Here is a 27,691-nt window from a genome sequence, read left to right on the forward strand (position 1 = left end):
TGTCAAATTGTGAGCATGATCAGAAAGTATCTTACAGTTCTTGCAAGTCAATCAATATTCTAATTAGGGATTTCCTTTCTTTGCAGCAAGCTACCTAGCTGGGCCAGAGCAGTTGTTCCCAAAATATTTTACATTACAGAGAAGGCTTGGAATTATTACCCATATACAATCACAGGTAAGTACTCAAAGCAAACTGAAAACATTGGAAGTTTATTGTGGATAGTCTCACCTGTCCTTAAAGGCTGCATGCCACATACCTAGAGGCAGACGTTACAATATTTGAACAATTCCTATTTAACCACCGTGTATTTTTATTTCTCATCAGTTGCTATTACCAAAAAATATGGGTAATATGCAGAAACTATAGATGGGTAAAAACTGAAACATCCTATGCTACGTTCTCCCCTTTTAAATTTCTGCACTAGATCTTTAGATACTGTATATTAAATATCATGCTGACTTGTATCCCATGCTGTCCCATAGACTCCAGTGGGATTGCACTGTGAAGTGTAAGTCAGTACTTTATTCAACCCAATGATTTTGATTATTAATATACCTTCGCATTTAGTGAAAATAATTTGCATTACTTTATTCTGCTTTTTTTTTTCTCTCTTGCCTTCTCTTACCAACGGACAAACTGGGACCAGAATACACAGTAAGTTTTCCATACTCTTTATTTCTTTAATTCTGAAAATAAGATCACTTCGTAAAATCCAGAGGTAGAAGCCAAAGCTGGCTCCTTTACTGCCACACTAATGCTGAGCAGGTTTGATACTGGAACTTTATTTTATGTAATTGTTCAAGCACATTGAAGCTAATTTAAAGTGTTTTATGGAGCTCTTATAAATTATTTAACTTATTTTGATAACTTGGTAATGACTGTAGCTATCACAGAAAAGAAGTTTCTATAAAAGCAGGGTTTTTAAAGTCCTGGTTCTTACTTGGAGACAAGAGACAGATTTTATTTTATTTTTTAACACTTATAAAGTGCTTGTCTCTGGGTATAGGATCTGGGAAACTGTACCATCTGTAGTCAAAATGAAACAGAAACTGGGCCCGATGCCCAGAAAAACCAACCATTCCCTCAAACGGAGCTGGGCAAAAGAATAGGCACATAAAGAGAGACCAAATGTTTACAGAGGTACTAGCCTGCATAAAAAAAACCTTTAGCTGAGCCTTGGAGAGAGAAACATGGGTGGATGTCCTCAAGGATGACATTCCAGACATACGGTCCTGTAACTGAGAAGGTCCTACCCTGAGTTAGATTGACCCTCAAAGCAAAGATCAAGTATAACCCATCTGTCACAGGGTGACTGGCCCCTTTAAGAGGGAGTGAGGTCCAGTGCACCTGGACGAACTACCTGGTGCCCAACAGTGCTTAAGGGAAAGTACCTGGGCCTTATAAAGGGGGAAATAGCTGCAGGTTGTAAGAAGATGCCTGCAGACAGTGCAGGGAGTAGGATGGCTCCTACAGGCCCCTGAGTCAGTGAGGAGGCCTGTGGAGAAGGCCAAACTCCAAGCAAGAGGCACTGGAGGGTGGGAAGACAGACTTTCAGGGAATAGGGGTTGTGCCCAGCTTGGGACTGGGGCAAAAGAAAGGAACTTTAAAAGAGAGGATGGACCCTCTGGGAAGAGTGGCAGGGTCCAGCTGAAACTGCGGTGAGGACTGTAGGTCTGAATCTATTTTGAAAGATTGTGTATAGGACTTAATAAATTGGACCCCAGAAGGGGGAATATTTTGAATATCTGGCCTGTGTGGACTCTTTAAGGAGTTAAGGAGAAACTGAGGCAGGCCTCAGCAGAGCCACCATACTAGCCATCAGCAGACACTACAGAGCAAGCATGCCCTTTTACACCATCCCTTCTATATTGATAGTACAGCATTTAAAATGCTTATGCAACATTTTTCAAATGAGCAAGAGATTAATGTGATGAAAGTGGAAGAGAAGAAATCTAGGGACAGTTGGGAGGAGGTGCAGAGCTAAGAACATGCAGGAGGTAGGTAGAGTAGACAGAGGAAAGTGTTAGTTAAAACTTAAGTGCCAAACTCTACTCACCAGATTGCCTGGCAGATTTTTTATGTATGTTCTGCATTTGTGTCATGCACGATATTCCTATGGGCGTAAGTGGTAGTCCACACTTGGAACGAGTGCAGAATCAACAATAGTGATCTGAGGGCAGATCATTCATTGCTGTATATTGTCACAGGTCCAGTAACTTCAATGGGCTTATGACAGTTTACGCCAGCTGAGGATCATCTCCTCGCACTGCGGATTTGGGAGCAGAACTTTTCCCTAAATTGTGTAAGGAAGTTGACATACATCATGAAATGTGGCATTGGCATCCATTACCTATGCTCTGTTTTACACTCTGAAAACTTTTCATTAACTGTTTACCTGTTAAAAGTAGATAATTTTTAATAGTGGAGAAAACTACCAAGAGAAGAGCTAATGGGGATGTGCATGTAATTGCTAAGTTAAATGTGAACTTTTGGATCAGTCTTTCTTATAGAGAAAGAGAATTCCTTTTCCACGCAAAAATCTAAACCGTGTTCCTGATAGCAATTGACTAAGGAAGATGTTATGGAGCCAACTGGAGAAAACAACTGCAGTAAATCACCAAGACCTGTTTACACACGAGTGACTACATCTGGGGAAAGAAAACCCAAAGCAAAGATACTAATGGGTGGGAAACAGTTGGGAATGTTGAAAGGGCCTAGGGAGTGATAGCAGATGGCAAAATATATATTAATTTGAAATGCAATACCATAAGGCACCCCCAAAAAAGTAACACAGTATATAAAAGCTAGGTATTGTTATTAGTCAGACAGCAAATCTGAATCAGAGATGTTATAGTCCGTCCCTCATTGCACAACTCTGGTAAGAACCACAGATAGGACGTGGATTTCAGTTCTGTAAACTTCCATACAAGAGATACTCACCAATTGGAGACTTCAGAGAAGAGCAATAAAAACTGATCAAGGGGCTGGAGAGATTGACTTATGAAGAAAGATTAAAAGGGATTGTAAATGTAAAATTTGGTTAAATAATAACTAAGAGTGGATACAACTGTCTGTGGGGAGGAGGGAGTAATTCTTGTGGGTGATGCCAGGAGACACAGCTAGGAATATTGAGACAAAATTAAGCAAAGAACATTTCAGGCACATATCAACAAAACTTCTTAATGGAACTACTACAAAATGTCTTCCAAGAAAAGTGATGAAAGCCCCCTGTAAAAGCTTGGGTGCATTGAAACAGAAATGGAAAACACAGAAAGTATTATGAGGTTATGTTGAACAATAGTTACCCATCGCCTACATTATTGTGTCCAATGTAGGTGGTCCACTTAAAAGTATTTGCCAAAATCTTCATAATTAGGTGTCAAGAGGTACTAAAGTCATTTTTAGACACCTAGATGAAAAGTGACTGAGCACCCACAACACTCAAGCTTGAAAATTTTATAAGGCAAAATATTAAATACTAAAAACTGTCCCAAGCTATGGGGGTAATTCTGTAAGCTTAATAGGCCTTTGTCTGCCAGAGTAAAAGATCCTGAGGAGACTTTTCTTTTCTGGATCTGTCCAGCTGGATCAAAGAGAATTAATGGAAAAGCAATCTCTCTCTCTCTCTCTGCCCTCTCTCTCAGAAACCAAGTGAAGATGGCTTCTAGAGCAGGGATACTATACCTGTTAGCCAATGAGGAGCACAGAACAAATACTCATGTGACCTGTTCAAAGTGAAAGCTGAGATTGTGGAGAACAAGACAGAAGCTTCAAAATAAACAAATAAACAACCTCGTCACCAACACTGTATGACTCAGTCCTGGTCCAGACAAATCAGTCTCATGTTCAGAATACATTGAAAATCAGTCTCAAAACGTTTGCAGATATCCACATAGAGGGAAGGGGGGGGGGGGGGGGGGGGGGGGGAACCTAACAAAAAGCTAATGTAAGCAGAATTCAAGCAGACCTTTTGCTGGTTCACATGTGCAGTCCCATCACACACTAAGGCTAATTTCAAATACTTCTGCAGTCAATTTTCACAGTACCAAGCAATACTTAAAAACTGGGTCTGCAATTTTAAAACCAGCTGCAACACGTTTTGATCACACCATGATCAAATTGGACCACTGATAAAATTTTTGACCATAGTTATAAGTATGGAAGCTAAGATAATATGGGACATTAAATAGGCATAAGTTGATCAACCTGCAGATATCAGAAAAGAATTGCCCTCCACCTGCCACTGGCTTCAATGAGAATAGAATCTAAATACAGAAGTGTTTATGAAAAACAATTTTTGAAGAGAAAACAGGAGACAATAATCCTGTACTGATGATCTATCACATTGACACTATTTTTCCTATAGCAAGTGATTCATGGAGAATATAATACTTCAGTTGACAAGTATCAGGGCACCAGAGTGATAGTTGTTAAATGTCCCATTATTGACCTACTAATTTTGAGAACAGACCAGTTACGTGCTTCACTTAATCAGCTGCTAATTTATCCATAAAATAAGTTATCAAGAAGTACAGTGATTACCTTGATTGACAGACAGTAGAGTTAAGCAAGGGAGCAGACTTTTGTTTCAGATAAAATTTCAAAGAATTTGGGGGGAGGGGAATCTCTTGTTTTTTCCCTTATCTGAATGCCACTGCTTGAATTTTGGATGCATCCTATTGATATGCTTTTAATGAACATGCTAATAGGCTCTATCAGTCATGCAAGCAGCAGCAGCTATCAATTGCAGTACTGGGGCCTAATACAAATTAATGAGCAAACACTTTATTTCAGAATTCTCAAATACTTATCCCAACTGGCAACTGCAAGACTGCCTCTGAATTTATTAGGTGAAAATTCAGCTGTGCTTGGCTAGTTAGACCCCTAATGATCAAAGAGCTGAGCTTGTCCAGCTAAAACTCACTGTGAAGTGAATGGCAATTGGAGTTGTATATGAGTTACAGGTACAAGACCCAGGTTAGCAAGTAACAATTCCAAAATCTTTGGGGAAGTCAGAATTCTCCTGCCAAGCAACATTTCCCTATATTTTTATAAAATGTTGCTGTGTTTGCTCATTTTTCTCTTTATCAGCCTGTCTGCCTTCGAATCATGTCAAATTCACATGCGTCTAAAGCTGTTTTCCATCTTTAAGAGCTTCTATTGAATCTTCCCCTTATAGGATGCCTATGAGAATTCCTTTATTCTCCTACTTGGTTATTATGATTCAGTCAACATCAAATATTCTCCAATTTAGGAAACACTGCTGCTTTCTTTATCAACGCTGCATCTGCTTACTTCTGGCCCTCTTTTTTTCTCAGCAAGCTACTGTTCCAGTATTTCAGAGAACAAGAAGAGCCTGAATCAATGAATGAATAGAGTCATCAATGTCAGGTTCAGAGTGGTTAGAGGCAGCTTATTCCTTCACTGTTTCATCTCCTAGAGTCTGCACCTGTGATGTAAACAGCCGTTTTCCTACTGAACTTGGCTGTTTGTGCTGAACTTCTCTTTGTAGTTTCCTTGCTCCTTTTCATGGAATCATATGTCTCTGCTACTCTCTCCTCCCTACAGCACTGTTCCCATCTTTGCCACTCTCCCGCCCCTTATCTTGTCTTCCATACTCTACTCCTCATCTTTTTGTCTCCTTTGTCTCATCCTCCTAGCTCTGCCCTACTCTTCACATCATTGCCTTTCTCTTTGACTTTTGACTTCTTGGACTTTTAGACGTGCATCAGGGCTGGCCATGAAGTTTCCCTCTCTTCCAAGTTTGGGCGATCTAGCAGGGAGAGCTGTTTGATGACTGGAGGTTATATGGATCGTCCTCCTAACTGCAGGAAGGAAGAAGAACCTGGCACCGATCCCAATGCAGATTTCACCAAAGGACCCACACATAGCTTTTCTAGGATTGAGAAATAACAGGAAAGTCACAGCATTCATGACATTACCAAGCCATCCATTTTCCAGTCATCATGATCATAACTTCTTATAAAATCACATACTTGTCATCCTGATTGACACCAGCTTGTGCCGTAAGCAGTTGGTAATGAGTGGCATTACTGTGTGTTCACACTCCTGTGCTGTGCACAGTTTCCTACGGGTAGGCAGTAATATGGGGGCTATTTATGAAAAAAGACTCTGAAAATTCCATCTATCTAGATGCTGTAAGAGGCAGAAGAAAACCATGTCATGTGTACAACTTCCACCTGAGTTTGCATTTGCAAAACATTGCAGTCATCGAGTCAGAGACTCCTGTTTACTTCCATGAGGCCCATAATGAGGAGAGCCAGCTGCTTTAAGGAAAGTGGTTTCTTGATCTACCAGACTCAGTAACTGCCACCCAGTGTTTGCACAGCAAAATTTTTTTCCAAAGTTAAACTTCCTCTTGCTTCATTTTTGGATGAATTGGGTTAAGTTTTATCTATTGTTAAGATAAAATCTTGGCAATAATTTTTTTTAAAAAACTACACCATTATAATTTGTATTTGGTATCAAAATTGTGTTAGGCACTTAACAGATATTCAGAAAGATAACAAGGCCTGTTCCGTTTACAACCTAATGCCCCAATCCTGCAGTGTGATCTGCATGGGCAGACTGCTATAGCCATACGAAGCCCATAGAAATAAATAGTGCTCTATATAAACTAATCAATCCACCTGCATGGATCACAGTGCAGGATCAGGGCCCAAATAGTGTGTTGCCCTTATGCTTAAAAATCTGTGATTGATTAGTATTTTGCTAACGGGCCAAGATACATTTAATTTACAGAGCCTAGCTTTTGCTGAGCACAAACTGTACACCAGTGAAAATTAGAGGTTTAAAAGGATTTTAAAATCAGATCGTTATTGGCTGTTTACAGACTAAAAATCTCCTTATGACCCTAGTCCTTTTAGTGTCCAAGCTTACGACGATCTCATTGACGTCAATGGTGGAGGCTCAGGCCCAGAGTGCACTAACTTCTCTGCTCTTTTTAGAATTTAGTACACCAATAAAATAGTTGATTTCTTACATATTACAGCCCATTTAAAGCCACAGCCAGCAAAAATATAAAACACCATCAATAATACAGCACCCCCTGGTACAGAGTGTAAAATGTTGAGTGCACAGAATATAAATCAGTGAGTTCCAGCCAAAGGCTAAGAAGTAAAAAGGATCATGTAAGAGACTAGGAAAAACTGGTACATATTTGTCTAATACTACATCTGCCTTTTAACAACCAAAAATGTAGGAATATGCAATGGAAATTGTGTTTGCATATGCAAGGAGAATTTGTGTCCCACACTCATTAGCTTCCAACATCCAGTAGCTTTTTAAATCTTTTTAATGAAATCTATTTTCCGCCCACCTAGACTGGAGTAAAAATAATGCAGTGTGATGCATGGGGATTTTAGCCCTTCAGTTTTACCATGAGTGGGAGCTTTCCTCTCTGAATTAAACATAGCTGTAACCCAGGGAGTTTGGGGTGAAGTGACTGAGTTTGTTGATAGGTAGAGTTTCTCTGTTTCTAATGCAGTGTCTATAATAGCTGTGGTGGTGTTTGCACCCTGATTGTGTCTCTAGCATTAGTAGCAGTTTCAGGATTTTGGATGCACAAGCATACAGAAAGTATTATGACAATAGAGAGTGGGAATCCTCTGCATGGAATTTGCTTGTTGGTAGAAAGCCACAGCTACAGCACCCCAGCAACATAGAAATGATAAGAGGGAAAAAGCAACTTGTGCAGGGGACACTTGTACCAGGGTGAAATCCTGGCCCCACTGAAATCGATGGCAAAACTCCCACTGACTTCTATGCAGCCAGGATTTCACCCTGTGCCACAAGGGAGCGAGCTCCAGGCTGGTTCTGAACATGTCAGGGTGGGCTGGGGAAGGGGACTGACTGTCTTTATTGGAAAAAAAGTCTGTTTTTATCTGGGATGCTGTAACTATCTTTATTTGAAAAATAGATTTTAAACCCAAGTCGGGCAGGAATAGGCAGTGGTTAGGAAACCTCTCCTACCGAGCTTATTTTTTGTTTCTTTTCCCTTGAGATGATCACTTGAGATGAGTTTCACTGTTCATAAATTATTAGTACAACATTTCCAAAGATCTCAGTCTCTCTCATATTAAAAGTGGTTTCAGAGAATGTGAGGGTTGGCAGGAAGCTGGATAAGCTTTTCATTCATTTTAAGCTTAATTAAAGTTAACGCAACTTCAAACATGTATTGGGGTGAAGTGGTGAATCCCGCAGCTCTAAATTGAAGTCATAAAGGCCTACATATCTGGGCCAAATTCTTGTCTCCTTTACATTGGTGTAAATATAGTGAAACTGTTGAAGTCAGAGGAGTTACTCCAGAATGACACTGGTGTAAGTGAGAGCAAAATTAGGCTCATGACTGACCAAATATCACCTCCACATTCCTGCACACTGTCTTTTTCACTCACTTTGGAAGACATCATCTCTCATTAGGATCTGAACCGTTATCTTAAACTTGTGAAAATGAATAAGAACAGACTATATTTAGACAGTGCTTTTATACCCTGAAAGACCCCAGAGCACCTTACAGACTAATGGGCCCGGTTCTGCTCTTGTGTAAATCAAGAGTTGCTTCAATGAAGTCACCCCAGTGTAAATCCCCATGTCAGTGAGATCAGAATCAAGCCTTCCCTCTACGGGAATCACTCCAATGGGTGCAGCCATTCTGCACTGAAAACAAAAAGCCAGGTTTTAGACAATGAAGTGGAGAGTAAATTTTCCAGATGAAGCTACAGAAGTTTTTAGGCAGGTGGAAGGTGATTACCCCAGGCTAGTCCAGCTCTTCACAACATTCTCTCTCTCTGCATGCGTCTCTCTGGAGAGCATATGATGTAGTTAACCACACAAAGATCAAGGGACTATAATGAAGTGGCAACAAGAGCAAAGCCTGGGTGGTTTGTGATGTAATGCGGGTTCTGCACTGTGGGCACAACCTTGTGCAGTTTTTCTTCATCATTGTTCTTAAAAATCAGTTACATTGCAGCACAGATTTACAAACCTGTGGCTAAATCATCCTTTTTTGGGCTCTTCCCATACAGAGACAAGAAACTCCCCATAAAAGCACTAATATATATGCTATAGGGAACAATGCTTCATTGGCCAGGGATGGACAAGTAACCCAACAGGTCTTTCCCTTGATTTACTTCTATAATCAAGGCTAGTTTAGGGCATAGGCTTGTGTCAGGGCTTCAGCCTTTGGAGTCATGTGACTACACCAGATTTTGAGCTTTTGTGATGGGGTAGGAAGATGCTGAGGGGATATTATGTACAGCTCTATTATGTTCCCTTTCTTCCTGCACCTCAGCTTAACTCTCTGCTGAAGCACAGGCCAGATTTCTCTCTTTTCAGGACTTTTCTGAAAGTATTACGCAGAGTTAAACCTCAGAGCTATTGCATGCAAAACCCTGGTAAATAGGTGTTAATCGTTCCCAGTATGAGACAGTACCATACAATTTCTCAGTAAATAACCATTTGATGCACACACAAAACATTACAAATCATCCTGTACATTGCAAGTATTATTTGGAATACTTATGAATACTGTAAATACAAGCTATTAGGCAGCAAATCTGTTGGTATTCTTCATACAGATTTCCCCCTTTGCTGCTGTTACATATATATTTTAACATAACATATACACTTCAATGCCTTGCTACATACATATAAACAGATTCTCCAATTTCTCAGTCTCAACAATGTGTATTGACTCTTCAGAGCTCATGAACAAAGGCAGTTCCTTTCCAAACACTTCAGAACTGAGTCAGCAAACAGTCTGGGGCCTCCACAGTTGACTGGACTTCAGTTGCTTGTGAAACAGAAATCTGTAGCCTGTATCCGAAGTGGTACATGTATTGGGATCAGCATATAAAATGTCCATTCCCTGGACTTCTAGAAGGCACTAGCTTTTCTTCGTGAGCCCAGTTAAATCAGGTCTGAATGTACAAACCCTCTCTGACTGAGCTCTGCCCGGTCCTCTCTTTAACTGAGATAGAATCTCAATTTCAAGCTGTTAACTAATGGCTAAATATAAGTCCTGTAGCCTCCCCGCTCTCTGTCTAGATCCATGATACACACAGTAGTGGACCAAACATTATCCTAATGGAGAGCTTTTCTACTAAGGAAAGCTAGAATAGCACTTACCTATATCCAAAATGGGACAGGTACTGGGACGCAGCTCTCACAGCAGACACATCTGCATGCATCAGCCACTGAGTCCACAGGACTGTCTACAACTCCTATATTTATTACTTCCCTTACCTGCTGTGCTCTGATTGGCTGAGCTTTCAGAGGATGAATGGCTGTGACCTGCCAAGTGGCTAGCCTACAATGAAAACCTTCATAAACAGCATCCAGTAACTGCCATGCCCCACTTTTGGATGTTCTGGTCCCTTCTAGCTGAGTTGCTCGGCCTGGTCTTTTACACATCTGCAGAGATACAAAGTATTCATATCTCCTCCCCATTGCTTCTCTGCCTTTCTTTGGACTTCAGAGCAAATGCTGCAGTATAAAGCATGTGGGTTACATTTCCATTTAAAAAAAAAAAGTTTCTAGCCCTCATGGCAGTGAAGAAAAGCTTGAAAATGTGACCTGGAGGCGCAGAGTTTCCATCTGATCATTCCTTCAGAGGACAGGTTTTATCTCTCTGAGGGACAGGAAAAAAATTCAGATTCTGCAAGAACCCCCAGAGGCTGAATGGAGGCCCTGTGCAGCTCTCTCAGACCCCCTGGTTCCCATAGTGACATAGTCAGCTGAGAGGAGCAATGGGTCCATAAAGACAGACACATTCAGATGGGCCATTTGGGTTTGGTTCAGGTTTGCCCCAGTAAGCCCAGCTGCACATGAAGGGCTGTCGTGTGGCTTTTAGTCACAGCTTTGCATTGGAAGTAGTGCAGCTTTGTGCCTCACGGTGTTCCTAGGCCTCAAGGGGGAGCATGCCTGCTGCTACACCTGTTCAGGGCATGTAGCACACTCTTCCCTTGGTGGCTGGCCAGCTCCACTGCCTGGTGCAAGAGAGAATGATTGGATCTATGGCCTTGATTCCGCCCTGCCCTTCCCCCTCCAGTGCCCTTAGTGGCGCTGGCTGGAAATGCTCCTTAAACTCCCCATTTCCCCTCCCCTACCACCATTCTTATTTATTTCTCTCTGGGAGATAAGTTGTCCAGGGTAGCAGCATCTTAACAGAGCAGAGTTGAAGGTGGAAGGTGTTCATGGCTGTCATCAACTGGTTCTTTGATCTATCAGTGTAAATTTTTAATTGTGAGAGTAATTAACTATTGGAACAATTCAATGAGGGTTGTGGTGCATTCTCCATCACTGACAGTTTTTCAATCAAGATTGAATGTTTTTCTAAAAGATCTGTCCTAGGAATTATTTTGGGAACGTTCTATGGCCCGTGTTTATACAGGAGGTCAGACTAGATGATCACAAGCTGGCTTTAGAATCTGTGAATCTATAGACAATTACAGAGATGGTTGAAGCTGCTGGGTCTGCTAACCAGATGCCAGAGGCCCCCATTTCCCGCTTCTGGTTTTCTGATGTTCACCAAAATCAAGAGTTCTGTCCACTGATGCCCAGAACATTCCCTGACATTTTGGAATTGATCGGCTGTGGGGTTCGAAAGTTATTGCATTATAGACAGAGAAAAGTTATCAAGTTGAGCGTAAGACATTGCTTCACTTGGCCAACGTCACTTCACTCAGCCCAAACACCTTGTCTATAAGGCCCAGTCCTAGGATATGCTCTTCAATGGGAGTCAAAGGCACTTTGCTCCTTGCAAAATCTGACTTCATTGCCAAGAAAACATGTATGTGAACATATAAGAAAGCACAAAGCCTGAAAAGGGAGAGATGGCCAGACTGAGCATTGACATGAAATGACTGCTGCCCCTTAGCTTTTGTGCTAAGATTTAAGGGAATATGCCTCAGCCACTCTAGCAAAGAGCAGGATTAACTCTGACAATCCAAAAATAGTTTCCAAGGCTTCAGGATTAATGTTCATGAGGAGTATAGAGTGGTACAGTGCACTGATGAAGCCTCCAGCAGCTCATTGGATTTTCTGCAGAAGGTCCCGCAATGGGTAATGAAACTAGCTAAAATACTGTTCCCCAGCTTCCTGAATAGGTTACAAAGGGCAAAGGAACCCTTTTCTCTAGCCTTCTGGCCAGCAGTTTTATTGCAAACCACAGTAATCCCTTCATCCACCTCAGATGTACAGTAATAGCTATGAAAGGATTATTTTTACAGCCCTATCCATAGATTGACTGCAAAATGCCATATGTGTTTGACTCTGTCCCTTTAAGGCTTTGGCAGTGGTTTTGGCTTGCTTACATTTTATCCTGTTCCTGTAAGTGTTTCTTATTGCTATGACAACACTAATCAATCATCATGCTAAAAATAGCCTTTCATTTTCAAGAGAGTGTCTGTAGTGAATTGAAAACCCAACTGTGGTATGTATTTTCCATATACTGCTTTCACTTCCCCCTTCTTTAATCTGGGAATACTCACGTTTAAATCTGGTAATTACTCTTACAGATAGATGCATTTGTTTCACTACTTGCTCTCTTCTGCTGTGAAATCTCCTCATGGCCTCAGAAAGCAAAATCTTAATGTATTTCAACTTTTTGTGCATTGCATTCTCCCTACACATCTGATTGTAAATATCATGGGTTTGCAGGATGCTTGAGATATTCAAAGTGAGTTTATAATGCAATTTCCGTGGATTTGATAGCCACGATATATAAGTCAGCTATCAAGACAGTTGTACAGAAAAGAAACTTAGGACTAAGGGTCGTAAAAGACAAGGGGAATCCTGCAAATTTAGACATGTTCTACAGAATTTAAGATTTAATGAAAAAATTAAGTAAAAATATGATAGCCTGGAATTGCTACTTGTTTTTTCTCTGAGAGGAAACCTCAGACAAACCTTTGCAAACCTTAGAGATGTTGAAATGGAAAATTGGAAATGGAATTGCCCCATACGTTCCTGTGCATGCCCTGTGTATCAATCAGCTGCCAGGTTTGTGCTGGAATACATCCCCGAGGGAGGCAGGGCAGGAAGGAGTGGTGCCTTGAAGAGTAATTCACTAAAAAAATCATTTCCGAGCTTTCACTTTTGTGTCTGATTTTAATTCTTGCCTAATTCTTGTTCTTTAAGGGGAAAAAAATTCTTTGTGCGTGATGAATAAGAAAGCCTTCTGAGTGCTGCATAAACAGTTCCCTGGTTCTGCCAGAGCTCTGTGCCAATTACTCAGAGAGCATCTGATGAATCACAAAATACATTCTGTGACTTGTACAAAAACTTGGACCTCGCCTAAGTGTTGCTGAAAGCCAGTGCTACTACAACAGCAGCTGCCAATAACTTAAATGATTTTAAGTTCTATTTGCAATCCAGTAACTGTAGGTGGATTTTAGTATTTTGGGGGGCTTTTTTAAGTTCCCATTGCCATTTTTAGTTTCAGCCAGATTTGTTACAGCCCCAGCAACTGTACTACACATGCATTTAGATTAGAACCTGGTGGCTGGGCAGGACATATGGTTTCCTAGTTTCTTTCCCATTATACCATATGAGGCAAATGGCACTCAAATTCTCAGTCTTTAATCTTCCCTTAATGTTTCTTCGGGGGAAACAAGCTGCCAGGTGACAAAGACATAGTTCTTGAAGCTCTCATCCCACACACGCAGTTGCTGAAGCTAATTTTTCAGGAGAATGCTGGGATTCCACGGGGATTTTCTTTTCTTTTAAGACTTGGTATTTCGCGAACGGATTATTTATCAAAGGGATGTCCTAGCTCATTGGGGCTTATGGAAGCAAAGGTTGTGAGGTTTTTTTTGTTTTGTTTTTTGTTTTGTTTTGTTTTGGGGGGGTGGGTGGGGACGGACAGAATGGTTTAATAAATGCCACCATTACACACAGGCCCCCCAGGAAGCTGGGGCTGCAGGGCACAGGCCTTCCCCTCTGGCTGTACTGGGATCCCCACCAGGCAGGTAGCTGGGGTGGGAAGGACATGGGGCAGGGCAGCACGTGGGAGTGACAGGGCCAGGGGAAGGCGAGGGCCCCGCGGGGAGGGCCTAGGCCAACACACCACACCACACTTTCCCACTGAAGACTGAAGGTTTATTTCTGCCCCTCCCAGCGGGCACATGCACACAGCAGCCGCCCCCCTTCCCAGAGTCCTTTCCCGGCCTATCAGGCGAGCGGCTGTGTCCAAGGGAGAGGACATTAAATAAGAGTAATGCATCATGAGGAGTGGGCTATACCCATCTGTCTGTCCAGCTGTACATACATTCCTGTCCCGGGAGGGGCTGCGCGGCGGCTGGGTGGCCAAGGCCCGCAGGGCAGCAGGCTCCGGTCCAGTGCTTACTTGGGGGGCCGGTGCACGATTTTTCTGCTCTTTAGTACAGACCACTTGTGGCACTTCAGGTAGTAGACAAGGGGCACCAGGAGGCCAACCATGATCAGCATCTTCATTCCCAGGTGTTTGCGGTGATCGTGCTCCAGCTCTGCTGCCCACCTCAGGAAAGTGCACACGTCTTTTGCTATATAGGACATGGTGGCTGGGGTCCTTAGGCATCAACGAATGGCCTCCTTCCAGGCACCCCCTTGAGGCCTAAGGGCAGCCCTGCATGTGGCCCCTCAGGGCTTCCTCAATAAACTCAAATAAGAGGCTTTCACAAGGCCTGCTGGGGGTCTGGTGTATTAACTTAAAATTCAAAATTAAACACAAAAAATCTTCCCTCCAGCCTTAAACTGGGCACAGCCTCAAACTCCCTGGGTGTCTGAGGGCTTCCCAGTGTTAGCCGGCTACTCCCGGCCCTTCCTAGCTGGGGCGACTCCCTGGGTTTCAGGATCAGTGGTGCTGGCTCGAAGTAGTAATAACAGCACCCCCACTATGTAAATTGTTCCAGCACCCCTACTGCAGCCTTTCTCACTCACTCCTGAGCCTCCTCCCTTTTCCCTGCAGCTTCCTGCTGCTCTTTGGGGAATCACTTGATCCAGCTCAGGTGTGCCTCTTTAGTAATCAGGTTTAGCACCAGGCCCTCCAGCCTTCATAGGTATGTCTACACAGCATGTTGAAGTGATCAGGAGAAAGCCTCCCAGCCCAGGTCTGCCGACTTGGGCTAGCGGGGCTCGTGCTGGTGCTCTAAAAATAATTGTATAACGTCAGAGCCCAAGCTACAGCCCAAGCCGCATCTTCAAAGCACTGTCTACTCAGCCATTTTCAGAGTGCTAGCATGAGCCCCTCCAGCCCAAGTCTGCAGGGCTGGGAGGCTCACTCACGCTGGGTCCAAAATGCTCTGTAGCCATACCCTAAGAGGCACGCCACCCTGCTACACTTGCTAAAACAGCTTTAGTGAAATATACCAGTGTTTCCATGCCAGCCTATTGCTTCTCAGGAAGGCAATCAAACAGGATAGCTAGTGGCAAAATACGGCATGATGAAGAGACATTAAATGTAGTCAGGGTTCGCTCTAGAGGGAGAAAATAAGTGGTGCTGTTCTCCCTATCTTTTCTCAGTACTGATGCCAACAGGAGATGGCACTCGTTCTAGATTGTGCAAATCGTTATAATGTTTTCACTCTCCTTTCTCGTGTGCTTTGATCCTCAATGCAGTAGTTTAAAACACTGAAATTTAGGGTGGTAGTTCCAAATGCGTTCAGCGTTGACCTAACTCTGCTCCCACTGAAATCAAGAAGACCACCATTGACTTGGATGGGGGCAGAGTTAGGCCAACACTGAGCATTTTGAAAATACCATACTTAAATGACAATCAGTAGACTGCAGAGTTACTGCCCCATTGAAATGAGCGGGGGGAGGGCACACCTTTCATAGCTAATGTTTCAGGCTGTCTGCAGACTCAGGCAGAGCATCTCTCCATTAGTTACATATGAATAGTATTTTGGAAAAATATCTTTGTATCCTGGGGTTTGGACTTTAAGGAGAGTCTAGACTCGGGAGCACAGGAAACAACCACCTCATTAAGTAGTGGTTTGTCAAGCTGCTGCAAGCTGGTGCAATTCAGTCTGGAGCATAGCATGTAAAATGGCTGGGTTCTGTGTTAAGAAGCATCCTGATCTGCCTCATTGCTGACAGACAGTTGCTTAGCTGATAATATCTGATATTTATGGGTAGAGAGGAAAAGTGAAAACTGATACGGACTTTTTTCCAAACTGCAGTGATGTTGTGGAGATTATCATCTAAACAGACTTGTCAGAAGAAGAATCATAGAACGTCAGGGTTGGAAGGGACCTCCGGAGGTTATCTAGTCCAACCCCCTGCTCAAAGCAGGACCAATCCCCAACTAAATCATCCCAGCCCGGGCTTTGTCAAGCCTGACCTTAAAAATATCTAAGGAAGGAGATTCCACCACCTCCCTAGGTAATGCATTCCAGTGTTTCACCACCCTCCTCGTGAAAAAGTTTTTCCTAATATCCAACCTAAACCTCCCCCACTGCAACTTGAGACCATTACTCCTCGTTCTGTCATCTGCTACCACTGAGAACAGTCTAGATCCATCCTCTTTGGAACCCCTTTTCAGGTAGTTGAAAGCAGCGATCAAATCCCCCCTCATTCTTCTCTTCCGCAGACTAAACAATCCCAGTTCCCTCAGCCTCTCCTCATAAGTCATGTGTTCCAGTCCCCTAATAATTTTTGTTGCCCTCCGCTGGACGTTTTCCAATTTTTCCACATCCTTCTTGTAGTGTGGGGCCCAAAACTGGACACAGTACTCCAGATGAGGCCTCACCAATGTTGAATAGAGGGGAACGATCACGTCCCTCGATCTGCTGGCAATGCCCCTACTTATACATCCCAAAATGCCATTGGCCTTCTTGGCTACAAGGGCACACTGTTGACTCATATCCAGCTTCTCATCCACTGTAACCCCTAGGTCCTTTTCTGCCGAACTGCTGCCTAGCCATTCGGTCCCTAGTCTGTAGCGGTGCATGGGATTCTTCCGTCCTAAGTGCAGGACTCTGCACTTGTCCTTGTTGAACCTCATCAGATTTCTTTTGGTCCAATCCTCTAATTCGTCTAGGTCCCTCTGTATCCTATCCCTACCCTCCAGCGTATCTACCTCTCCTCCCAGTTTAGTGTCATCTGCAAACTTGCTGAGGGTGCAATCCACACCATCCTCCAGATCATTAATGAAGATATTGAACAAAACTGGCCCCAGGACCGACCCTTGGGGCACTCCACTTGATACCGGCTGCCAACTAGACATGGAGCCATTGATCACTACCCGTTGAGCCCGACGATCTAGCCAACTTTCTATCCACCTTATAGTCCATTCATCCAGCCCATACTTCTTTAACTTGCTGGCAAGAATACTGTGGGAGACCGTATCAAAAGCTTTGCTATAGTCAAGGAACAACACGTCCACTGCTTTCCCCTCATCCACACAGCCATGTATCTCGTCATAGAAGGCAACTAGATTAGTCAGGCATGACTTGCCCTTGGTGAATCCATGCTGACTGTTCCTGATCACTTTCCTCTCCTCTAAGTGCTTCAGAATTGATTCCTTGAGGACCTGCTCCATGATTTTTCCAGGGACTGAGGTGAGGCTGACTGGCCTGTAGTTCCCAGGATCATCCTCCTTCCCTTTTTTAAAGATGGACACTACATTAGCCTTTTTCCAGTCGTCCGGGACCTCCCCCGATCACCATGAGTTTTCAAAGATAAAGGCCAATGGCTCTGCAATCACATCCACCAACTCCTTTAGCACTCTCGGATGCAGCACATCCGGCCCCATGGACTTGTGCTCGTCCAGCTTTTCTAAATAGTCCCGAACCACTTCTTTCTCCACACAGGGCTGGTCACCTCCTCGCCATGCTGTGCTGCCCAGTGCAGCAGTCTGGGAGCTGACCTTGTTCGTGAAAACAGAGGCAAAAAAAGCATTGAGTACATTAGCTTTTTCCACATCCTGTGTCACTAGGTTGCCTCCCTCATTCAGTAAGGGGCCCACACTTTCCTTGACTTTCTTCTTGTTGCTAACATACCTGAAGAAACCCTTCTTGTTACTCTTAACATCTCTTGCTAGCTGCAACTCCAGGTGTGATTTGGCCTTCCTGATGTCACTCCTGCATGCCTGAGCAATATTTTTATACTCTTCCGTGGTCATTTGTCCAATCTTCCACTTCTTGTAAGCTTCTTTTTTGTGTTTAAGATCAGCAAGGATTTCACTGTTAAGCCAAGCTGGTCGCCTGCCATATTTACTGTTCATAGAATCATAGAATACCAGGATTGGAAGGGACCTCAAGAGGTCATCTAGTCCAACCCCCTGCTCAAAACAGGACCAATCCCTAATTTTCTGCCCCAGATCCCTAAATGGCCCCCTCAAGGATTGAACTCACAACCCTGGGTTTAGCAGGCCAATGCTCAAACCTCAGTCTGTATACACAGCAGTGAGCATTCCCTAGGCCCCTATCACAGGTGACTTTTAAAATACTTGAGGTGACTTTTACCCTTGGGCAGAAGGCCAAAGCATCACTTAAGCAGGACTTAAATTTGGGGTTTGCCATTTACTAAGAAGCTAGCTATAGTGTCACTTGATTTATCCAATACTCTGTTATATGAAATAGGGTCACGCCCCAGATGTCTATATATTTAAAAATCCTCTCAGTTATCCATGTTTATTCAGGAGTCATAATTGTACTGAATTATGAGTTATAATTGAACTGCATCTTTGCTTTACCCCACTAAAGCAGAGAATGATTTTGATTGCTATCCTCTATTAACGGTGAGGTTGCAGTGATTTCAGGGGCATGTCTCCACTGAAGTCATGGGGTGTGGTTGCAGCTCCAGTAAATATACCCAAGATAGCTTTAATCTCTACCTACATGTACACGAGCCGCAATCATAGGATGATTGCAGTGCAGACGTGCCCAACGGCAACAGTTTCAATAAGTGAAGAAAAAAGGTATTTATATTGTGGAAAATATGTTCCATCCAACACCTCCAGGGACTTGACAGTCAGATCATAGCACACGGATACTTTCGCTGGTTCAAGGGAAGAGGAATCAGTGGGTGGGTGGCTGGGGGGTGGGTGTTTGTCTGCATAGCAACCAGAAGCAGAAAAGTGGATGTGAAAAACTACTTTTGCCAACAAGAGGGTTTTCAGTGACAACCTAGCAATGAAGGTTAAAATGGCAACGCCACTTCCTGTGGCAAGCAGGGTAATTGGGGATATGGGAGCAGCACCGGTACTCCTGTGGGAGCAGCTGCACTGTTCGTGGCCATTAGAGCCAGAGTGGTAAGAGTAATTTACATAACTGTTGAGGTTTTGGACAAAGCACCAGACTTGTACTGTGTAATTTAAGAAACCAGCTTTGTGGCTTCACAAATTGGCCAGACCTGGATCTTGTCTGCTCAGACAGTACATGCTTTGATGACTCTCCACCAACTGGCAGCTCATATATTTCATCTACAACTTCTGCTGTTTGCTAGATTTGATTTTTACTTGGTTTTGTTTTCTTAAAAGTTGGGTAAAAGAGAGAATTAAATCTGCATGCTCGGACCAGAAGAGCTGGTGTCTAAAACACATTAACAGCGATGACACAGAGCAACAGCCTGAAGACATGTGTGCAGAACACCAATCAACTGTGTTTTTCTATCAAATCCTCCAGACATTTAGCAACCATGAAGCAACCACTTTTTAAAAAAATTTGGTGACATTTTTGGTGAACCCAATAATTCAGAACTAAACACTGACCCCCAGTAAAGGCAGGCATAACCAGACTCCACCCACACAAAACCACACTTGCCAGGAGCCATCTCTAAAATGCAACAAGTTGCAACTGCTCTCATCTCTTACATGGTGCTTCCCAGCAGAAGTCTCAGCATGCCGAGTTCCAGCTTGAATCCAGCTGGAGCATTAGGTGCTCAGACCTGTAGTCTCTACAGGCTACACACCATCCTATTAAAAATCACAGCTGCCGTGGGCAGCAGCAGAACTCTAGATGCCATGTTTTGGCCACCTTATTTTCTAGCTGTTCCAAAAATTCTGCATGGCAAGATGTATGTGATGAGTCTCTATTTCTTTTTGATTTAAAAAATCTGCAGTATATAATCTACTTTCTGTAGCAGTTTGCTTTATCCAGCATCCACCTGCCCACACACACAAAACAGCTACTGTAAAACAGCAAGCATACCCTCTATGTTGGGTTCTTTACTGTTTATAATCTGAATCCTTCTGGAACCATCAAATGTTGCTTAGGGCACAAACAGGACTCTGCTGTCCTTCCCTATCCTGGGCCACTCTTTGCATGTTCTCTCTGTTGTTAAGTCCCATATTCCCCCCACCCACAGCTTAGTACTATTTGACATAGAGGTTCTTTCAGTCAGCCCCTTTTACACGTTCCTCTAGCTACCCAATAGCACACCTGCCACAACAGATGCTCTGGCTTCATTCTTAACATGTCCCAGATATTTCCATCTTCTTTTGTGGATAACTTCGGAGATAAGCTATTGAACTCGGTCATGAATCTCGGCATTTGTGATATATATTTGCTTCTGAAGGTATTTTAGACATCTGTCTGTACCTCTGATGGATTTCCAGCTTTCACATCCATATATGAAAGTGGAAAGAAAACTGTTTGTAATGGATTGAAAAAAATATTGAAATCTCTTTCATGCTCAGACCAGCTAGCAACTAATCAGCAAAGCATCCTGAGGGTCTTGTGTTGTCCATCTGCTCTGTCTTTTCATCTTCCTGCTTTTACGTGTAAGAGCCTTCCCAGTAGGCACTAGCAATCACACACAAACTTGTCATGGTAGTTCTCTCCCACAACCCTAACAAGCAATCTGATGCCTTCCCCTACATGAGAGCATGCGCTGTGCCGTGCTGTGGCGGGGTTTGTGTAGCTCAGCGAAAGTGGGCAGCCCAGTCATAACATGTTGAATAGATCTGTAATGCAGAAGATGGAAAAAACAACCCTTTTGCTTGACCCTCTTTCAGTTATGAGTTATGAGTTATAACTCTTTCAGGAGTTATGACTGAAGCTCTGCAGCTGCCTTGAGAACTTGGGGAAATAAAATAGGGATGTTTTTGGCAGATTGGAAGACCTGAGACAGGACGAAAACGTCCTGTACTTTGGAATCAGCTGAGACTCTGCTAGTCAAAGCTAAGTTGGAAGGCTGTCTGGGTTTCTGATCCGTTAGCCTGCGTTGCATTAGCTCCAGCTCTGTCTGGTTGCTTATGAATAATCAATACACTCACCTAGCCTTCTGAGGTGTGCGCCTACCAAGTAACACATGGCCCCAAAGATATGGGTAATTAGAACCGACTGGGCCATCTCTGAAGCTGTTCCATCCTCCATTACACACACCGCTGATTTTTTTCTTGTACCACATTTATCACTGGTCTACTATTAATATCATAAATAAGGTGCATAGTTCATGGCCTAGATATTTTCATAGCTGGTAAGTATTGTGTTAAATGTTTGGTAAAGATTGTTCTCTAAATCCATTGCAGGGCCCTGTTCTGGCACAAACATCTCACTCTTTTTTGCATAAAGGTTTGAGTGGTCCATGCTTATTGCTCGGCTGCTGCTAATGAATAGTAGGTGTTCTGTGGCCAAAATTAGAGGCTCAATCAATGGCTTCTTTTTATATAGTCCAGGGAATAGAAAACAGTAATTCTCTAGTCTCAGGAAGAACCTGCTTCCCCTTTCAGCTTTGCTCCACAGCAGCTGGCTCTCCAAGCTATCTCCCTTCCTGTTGCGGGAACCAAAATCAACTTTGATGAAGTCCAAATTTGGACCAGTAGCAATGTGAGCACTGAAGCATCAAACTTTCTTCATTGTGTAACCTCAGTACATAATGTTTGAAATAGTCACAAGCAATTCAAAGACTCTTTGCCATCGGGCATCAATTAAATGTCTTGCAAAGAACTGGCACGTCAGTGTCGCTGACAGTTAATGCAAGAAAAGACTTGATGCCTTTATAGTAAAGTGGCTGAACTAATATCATTCAAGGATTGCTGGCCATTGACTCTGGCTGCTTAAGTATAGTGGAAAAAAATTGATTTGGGAGCAAGAGTGTGAAACGCTAAAGAGAAGATGTTTGAAATAGTCTCTACAGTGAAACTGTGATGTCTAGCACTGCAAATTGCACTCTTAGGAAACCAAATGAATGAAACAATCCACAGAGAAAGAAAGCCAGTCTTGTATGAAGTAACACTAGTGGATATGCACCAGTGTTAGAGCAAAATTTGATATGAAGAGTATGTGCCAACTCCCTCAAGTCAGTGGAGTTATATGGATCTAATTGAGAATTTGCCCATAGGAGCATAGGGGCATCAGATTCTCTTCCTGATCGGTAGGAAAAACATTTGAATGTTTGTAATTTTTCTTGCACTATATGGGTGGGTTGATGTGATGGTGTGTTTGGTTGGATGCCAAAATTAAGAAAATTTCCAGGGAAAATCAAAATGAGATAACTTAAAAACCTGCATCATACTGGAATTAGAAAATAACTGCATGATCAAGCATCCTCAGCATTTTGATCAGGGACTGCAGGCAGTGGAATTTCCATAGACTTTGTGCATAGGGCAGATAGGCATTGCTCTGGAAATGGTAGTCATCCAAGGAAAAGCTCTATAGAACAACGGCTCAAAAGTTCTGAAAAATATAGCAATACTTAAGACAGAGAGTAGTGGAGGAACATTCAGAATATAGCCACTGTTATGTATCAAATATACACTGACTGCTATAACTAGTTGTCCGACAATTCTATTAGTTTAGTTATAACTTTGTTTTAGTACTCAACTTTGGGATAGAATCAATATATCCTTTCAAAATCATTTTAAAAAAACCTTTGCAATTGTGGATTTTTAGTGATTTTGATTCAATTTCTTGCAATAATCAAGAAAAAATAGGAAAGCTGCTAGAAAACAGGATTTATTGAGCAAGTGACCTGATGAAGCAATTGACATTTTAAATTGATCTGGACACATTTTGCTTTCTTTGCAGTGCTCATTTTTGCCTAAATTCTCCATTCACATAGAAACAAAATATGAGGACAACAAAGGAAGCAATGACAATGTAAGTATGATCTCTTTTGAAAAATAAATGTTTAAACCCATGCAAGGGCATTGTTAATCATGAAATATTCCTGGGGCTTGCATGGCTTACAAACTGGAAAAGAATGCTCAGCAGTACTTAATCTGTGCACCTGGATAGCCAACTCATCAGCATGAAGGGATGGACTTAGCTGACCTCTTGAGGGCCCGGTCCAGCCCTATGTTTCTATGATTCCATGAAGACTGTGCAACTTGCCAAAGAATTATGTAAAGCACTATGGTATAAAGAGTTTATGCCTCTTATCTTACCTCCAGGCTCCTCCTCTAATCTCAACATAATTCATGGGTGTGAATTTAATGCTCATGAAGGATTGTGGAGAATGAGGGAGATATCTATATCATATGTATGTCAGTTTACCTGTTTGATATTATCTGTGACTATGTGGAGCTGAATTAAAAGGAGTTGGTAGGAAGAACAAACAAGAAACAAAACAAGGGTCAGAGATAAGGCAGCTCTGGGTAAACAACTTGAAGAGAACAATGGCTGGGCCATTAATTGGGAAGATGCTCTTCCCAGGCACCAGTCAAAAGTTACACAGCTCTTTCCTCAAGACCATAGCCGAGAAATCAAAAGGGCTGTAAACAGTTAAAAACTGTCTCTCCAAAGACGGAGCAGGTAAGTGGCCAGTAGCAACTGAAGGGGAGACACTGACATAGAGACCCTGCCAGAGGCAGAGAATGAAGGAGGTCACTCTGTCTATCCCAGCACTGAGGTGGGGGTTTCTGGGTTAAGTGCACCTTCCTAGACTTGCAAGGAAAGGGTAAAGTTTAGATAAGATTAGATGCATGTAGATTTTTGTTATTTTAACCCAGTTCTCTGATTGCTGTGAATCTTTGGGTGAATAAACAATATGCTTATTTGGAAAAAGCTGTTTTGAGTCACTTTAATCAGCTGCTGGACACAGGCTGGGAAGTTTCTGGAGGAAGGTTTCTTGTAAGTGTCAAATACACTTGGGCTGGTTGTGTTAACAGTGTTGGAAAACAGGGTGGCTGCAGCCCAATTATCCAGTCTGAGTTATTGAATTGTGGGGTTCCACCCTTGTTGAAGGAAGTAAATCCTGTCACATGAGGGGTGCATTTGAGAGAGACTGAAAAAGGTCTACGACACAGGTCACCCTATAACAATGAGTTGGGTGCTAGATGGCATTTCTGGAGACTGACGTTCTTTATTTACCCACACATTGCCCCAACCCTGACCCGGTGGAACCTCCTCTAGTGGTGAGAGAATAGGTCAGGCAACAAGTTCCTTGGCCTCTCTGCTAAATTGCTGAGTTGATGGATGCATAATAATTGCAATTAGATAACTATAGTCTTGGTTTTAATCATGATTTTTGTGATGCAGACACTTTTCCATTGAAAACTGGACTGAGGCCACCAAGCAGCCATTGAATGATGATAACTTTCAGTCACTAGTTACGTGAGTCAGCCCTGGTCTACACTACGAGTTTAGGTCAAATTTAGCAGTGTTAGATCGATTTAACCCTGCACCCATCCACACAAGGAAGCCATTTTTGTCGACTTAATGGGCTCTTAAAATCGATTTCTGTACTCCTCCCCGACGAGGGGATTAGCGCTGAAATCGACATCGCTGGGTCAAATTTGGGTTAATGTGGATGCACTTTGACGGTATTGGCCTCCAGGAGCTATCCCACAGTGCTCCATTGTGACCGCTCTGGACAGCACTCTGAACTCAGATGCACTGGTCAGGTAGACAGGAAAAGCCCTACGAACTTCTGAATTTCATTTCCTGTTTGGCCAGTGTGGCGAGCTCATCAGCAGAGGTGACCATGGAGTTCCAGAATCGCAAAAGAGCTCCAGCATGGACCGAACAGGAGGTACTGGATCTGATTGCTGTATGGGGAGACAAATCCATGCTATCAGAACTCCATTCCAAAAGACGAAATGCCAAAATATTTGAAAAAATCTCCAAGGGCATGAAGGACAGAGGCTATCACAGGGACCCACGGCAGTGCCACGTGAAACTTAAGGAGCTTAGGCAAGCCTACCAAAAAACCCAAGAGGCAAACGCCCACTCGGGGTCAGAGCCCCAGGCATGCCGCTTCTATGATGGGCTGCATGCAATTCTAGGGAGTGCCCCTACCACTGCCCCACCCCTGTACATGAACTCCTGCAAGGGGGGAGTCTCATGCAACAGGCATGAGGATTTTGGGGACAAGGAAGATGATAGCACACACCAGGCAAGTGGAGAAACTGTTCTCCCTGACAGCCAGGAACTGTTTATCACCCTGGATCCAATACCCTCCCAACTCGGGCTCCCAGATCTTGAAGGTGGAGAAGGCAGCGCTGGTGAGTATACCTTTGTAAATATAATACATGGTTTAAAAGCAAGCGTGTTTAATGATTAATTTGCCCTGAAGACTTGGGATGCATTCGCAGCCAGTACAGCTATGGAAAAGTCTGTTAACGTGTCTGGGGATGGGTTGGAAATCCTCCAGGGACATCTCAATGAAGCTGTCCTGGAGGTACTCCCAAAGCCTTTGCAAAAGGTTTCTGGGGAGGGCAGCCTTATTGCATCCTCCATGATAGGTCACTTTACCTCAGCAGGCCAGTAGCACGTAGTCTGGAATCATTGTAAAAGAAAGCATGGCAGCGTGTGGTCCCGGTGTTTGCTGGCATTCAAGCAAGATCCGTTCTTTATCTCTCTGTGTTATCCTCAGGAGAGTGATATTGTTCATGGTCACCTGGTTGAAATAGGGGAATTTTATTAAGGGGACATCAGAGGTGGCTGTTCCTGCTGGGCTGTTTGCCTGTGGCTGAAAAGAAATCATCCCCGCTGTTAGCCACGCGGTTGGGGGAGGGGTGAAATGATCATCCCAGAGAATTGGGGGGGGGGGGGGGTTAGTTGGGTTTGTGCTGCATCTTAACCTGAAAACATCAGCCCCTCCTTTTAAATGGCCAATATGTCTTTTTCAATTTAAATCTCCCTTTTTTCTTCCCGCAGTTGCAAATATTTCAACGCTGCAACTAGCATCTCTGTCCGAGGGGCTAGTGCAGATAAGAAGGTGAAAAAAACGCACTCGCGATGAAATGTTCTCTGAGTTCATGGAGTCCACCCAAACTGAAAGAGCCCAGAAGAATGTGTGAAGGCAGACAATGGCAGAGTCCAGGAAAGCACAAAATGAATGCGATGACAGGAGGGACGCATGAGAGGATAGACGGCTGGAGCAACAGGAGAGGTGGCGGCAGCATGATGAAAGGAGGCAGGATGCAATGCTGAGGCTACTGGAAAATAAAACTGATATGCTCCAGCATATGGTTGAGGTGCAGGAAAGGCACAGACCGCCATGCAGCCCCTGTGTAACCAACCACCCTCCTCCCCAAGTTCCATAGCCTCCTCACCCAGATGCCCAAGAATGCGGGGGTAGGGGGGCGGGGTGCTCCAGGCACCCAACCACTCCACCCTAGACGACTGCCCAAGCAACAGAAAGCTGGCATTCAATAAGTTTTGAAGTGCAGTGTGGCCTTGTCCTTCCCTCCTCCCCTCATCCACCACCCCACCCGGTGCTTCCCTCCTTCCATACCCCTCCCAGGCTACCTTGGCAGTTATCCCTCTATTTGTGTGATGAATTAATAAAGAATGCATGAATTTGAAACAACAATGACTTTATTGGCTCTGCAAGTGATGATCGAAGTGGGGAGGGGAGGACGGTTGGCTTACAGGGAAGTAGAGTGAACCAAGGGGGCGGGTTTTCATCAAGGAGAAACAAACAGAACTGTCACACCGTAGGCTGGTCAGCCATGAAACTGGTTTTCAAAGCTTCTCTGATGCGCAGCGTGCCCTGTTGTGCTCTTCTAACTGCCCTGGTGTCTGGCTGCGCGTAATCAGCGGCCAGGCAATTTGCCTCAACTTCCCACCCCACCATAAACGTCTTCCCCTTACTCTCACAGATATTGTGGAGCACTCAGCAAGCAGTAATAACAATGGAAATATTGGTTTTGCTGAGGTCTAACTGAGTCAGTAAACTGCACCAGCGTGCTTTTAAACATCCAAATGCAAATTCTACCACCATTCTGCACTTGCCCAGCCTATAGTTGAACAGCTCCTGACTACTGTCCAGGCTCCCTGTGTACAGCTTCATGAGCCATGGCATTAAGGGTTAGGCTGGGTCCCCAAGGATAACTATAGGCATTTCAACATCCCCAACGGTTATTTTCTGGTCTGGAAGGTAAGTCCCTTGCTGCACCTGTTCATACAGACCAGAGTTCCTGAAGATGAGCATCATGTACCTTTCCCAGCCATCCCACGTTGATGTTGGTGAAACGTCCCTTGTGATCCACCAGTGCTTGCAGCACCATTGAAAAGTACCCCTTTCAGTTTATGTACTGGCTGCCTTGGTGGTCTGGTCCAAAGATAGGGATATGCGTTCCGTCTATCGCCCCACCAGAGTTAGGGAATCCCATTGCAGCAAAGCCTTCCACTATGACCTGCACATTTCCCAGAGTCACTACCCTTGATAGCAGCAGCTCAGTGATTGCGTTGGCTATTTGGATCACAGCAGCCCCCACAGTAGATTTGCCCACTCCAAACTGATTCCCGACTGACCGGTAGTTGTCTGGCATTGCAAGGTTCCAGAGGACTATTGCCA

General features: G+C 43.6%; 1 protein-coding gene and 1 long non-coding RNA gene across 9 annotated transcripts in view; both read left to right on the forward strand.

Moving 5' to 3' along the window:
- PITPNC1 (phosphatidylinositol transfer protein cytoplasmic 1) overlaps positions 1 to 27,691 on the forward strand; it is a 198,495-nt gene that overhangs the window by 101,890 nt on the left and 68,914 nt on the right. For 6 of the 8 annotated variants that reach the window (XM_037914090.2, XM_037914088.2, XM_043527639.1 and 3 more), the window contains 3 exons: positions 87 to 175; positions 648 to 655; positions 22,975 to 23,046. In XM_037914090.2, the coding sequence (XP_037770018.1) occupies positions 87 to 175; positions 648 to 655; positions 22,975 to 23,046 (169 nt within the window). The remainder of the gene's footprint in view (positions 1 to 86; positions 176 to 647; positions 656 to 22,974; positions 23,047 to 27,691) is intronic. The other 2 variants (XM_037914089.2, XM_037914092.2) reach the window with 1 other exon arrangement.
- LOC114018272 lies at positions 25,330 to 26,196 on the forward strand. Its single transcript, XR_003563662.3, has 2 exons — positions 25,330 to 25,391; positions 26,047 to 26,196. It is a non-coding gene; the product is annotated as an uncharacterized LOC114018272 (long non-coding RNA).

The sequence above is a fragment of the Chelonia mydas genome, chromosome 14, assembly GCF_015237465.2.
Source record: "Chelonia mydas isolate rCheMyd1 chromosome 14, rCheMyd1.pri.v2, whole genome shotgun sequence".
Classification (NCBI taxonomy): domain Eukaryota; kingdom Metazoa; phylum Chordata; order Testudines; family Cheloniidae; genus Chelonia; species Chelonia mydas.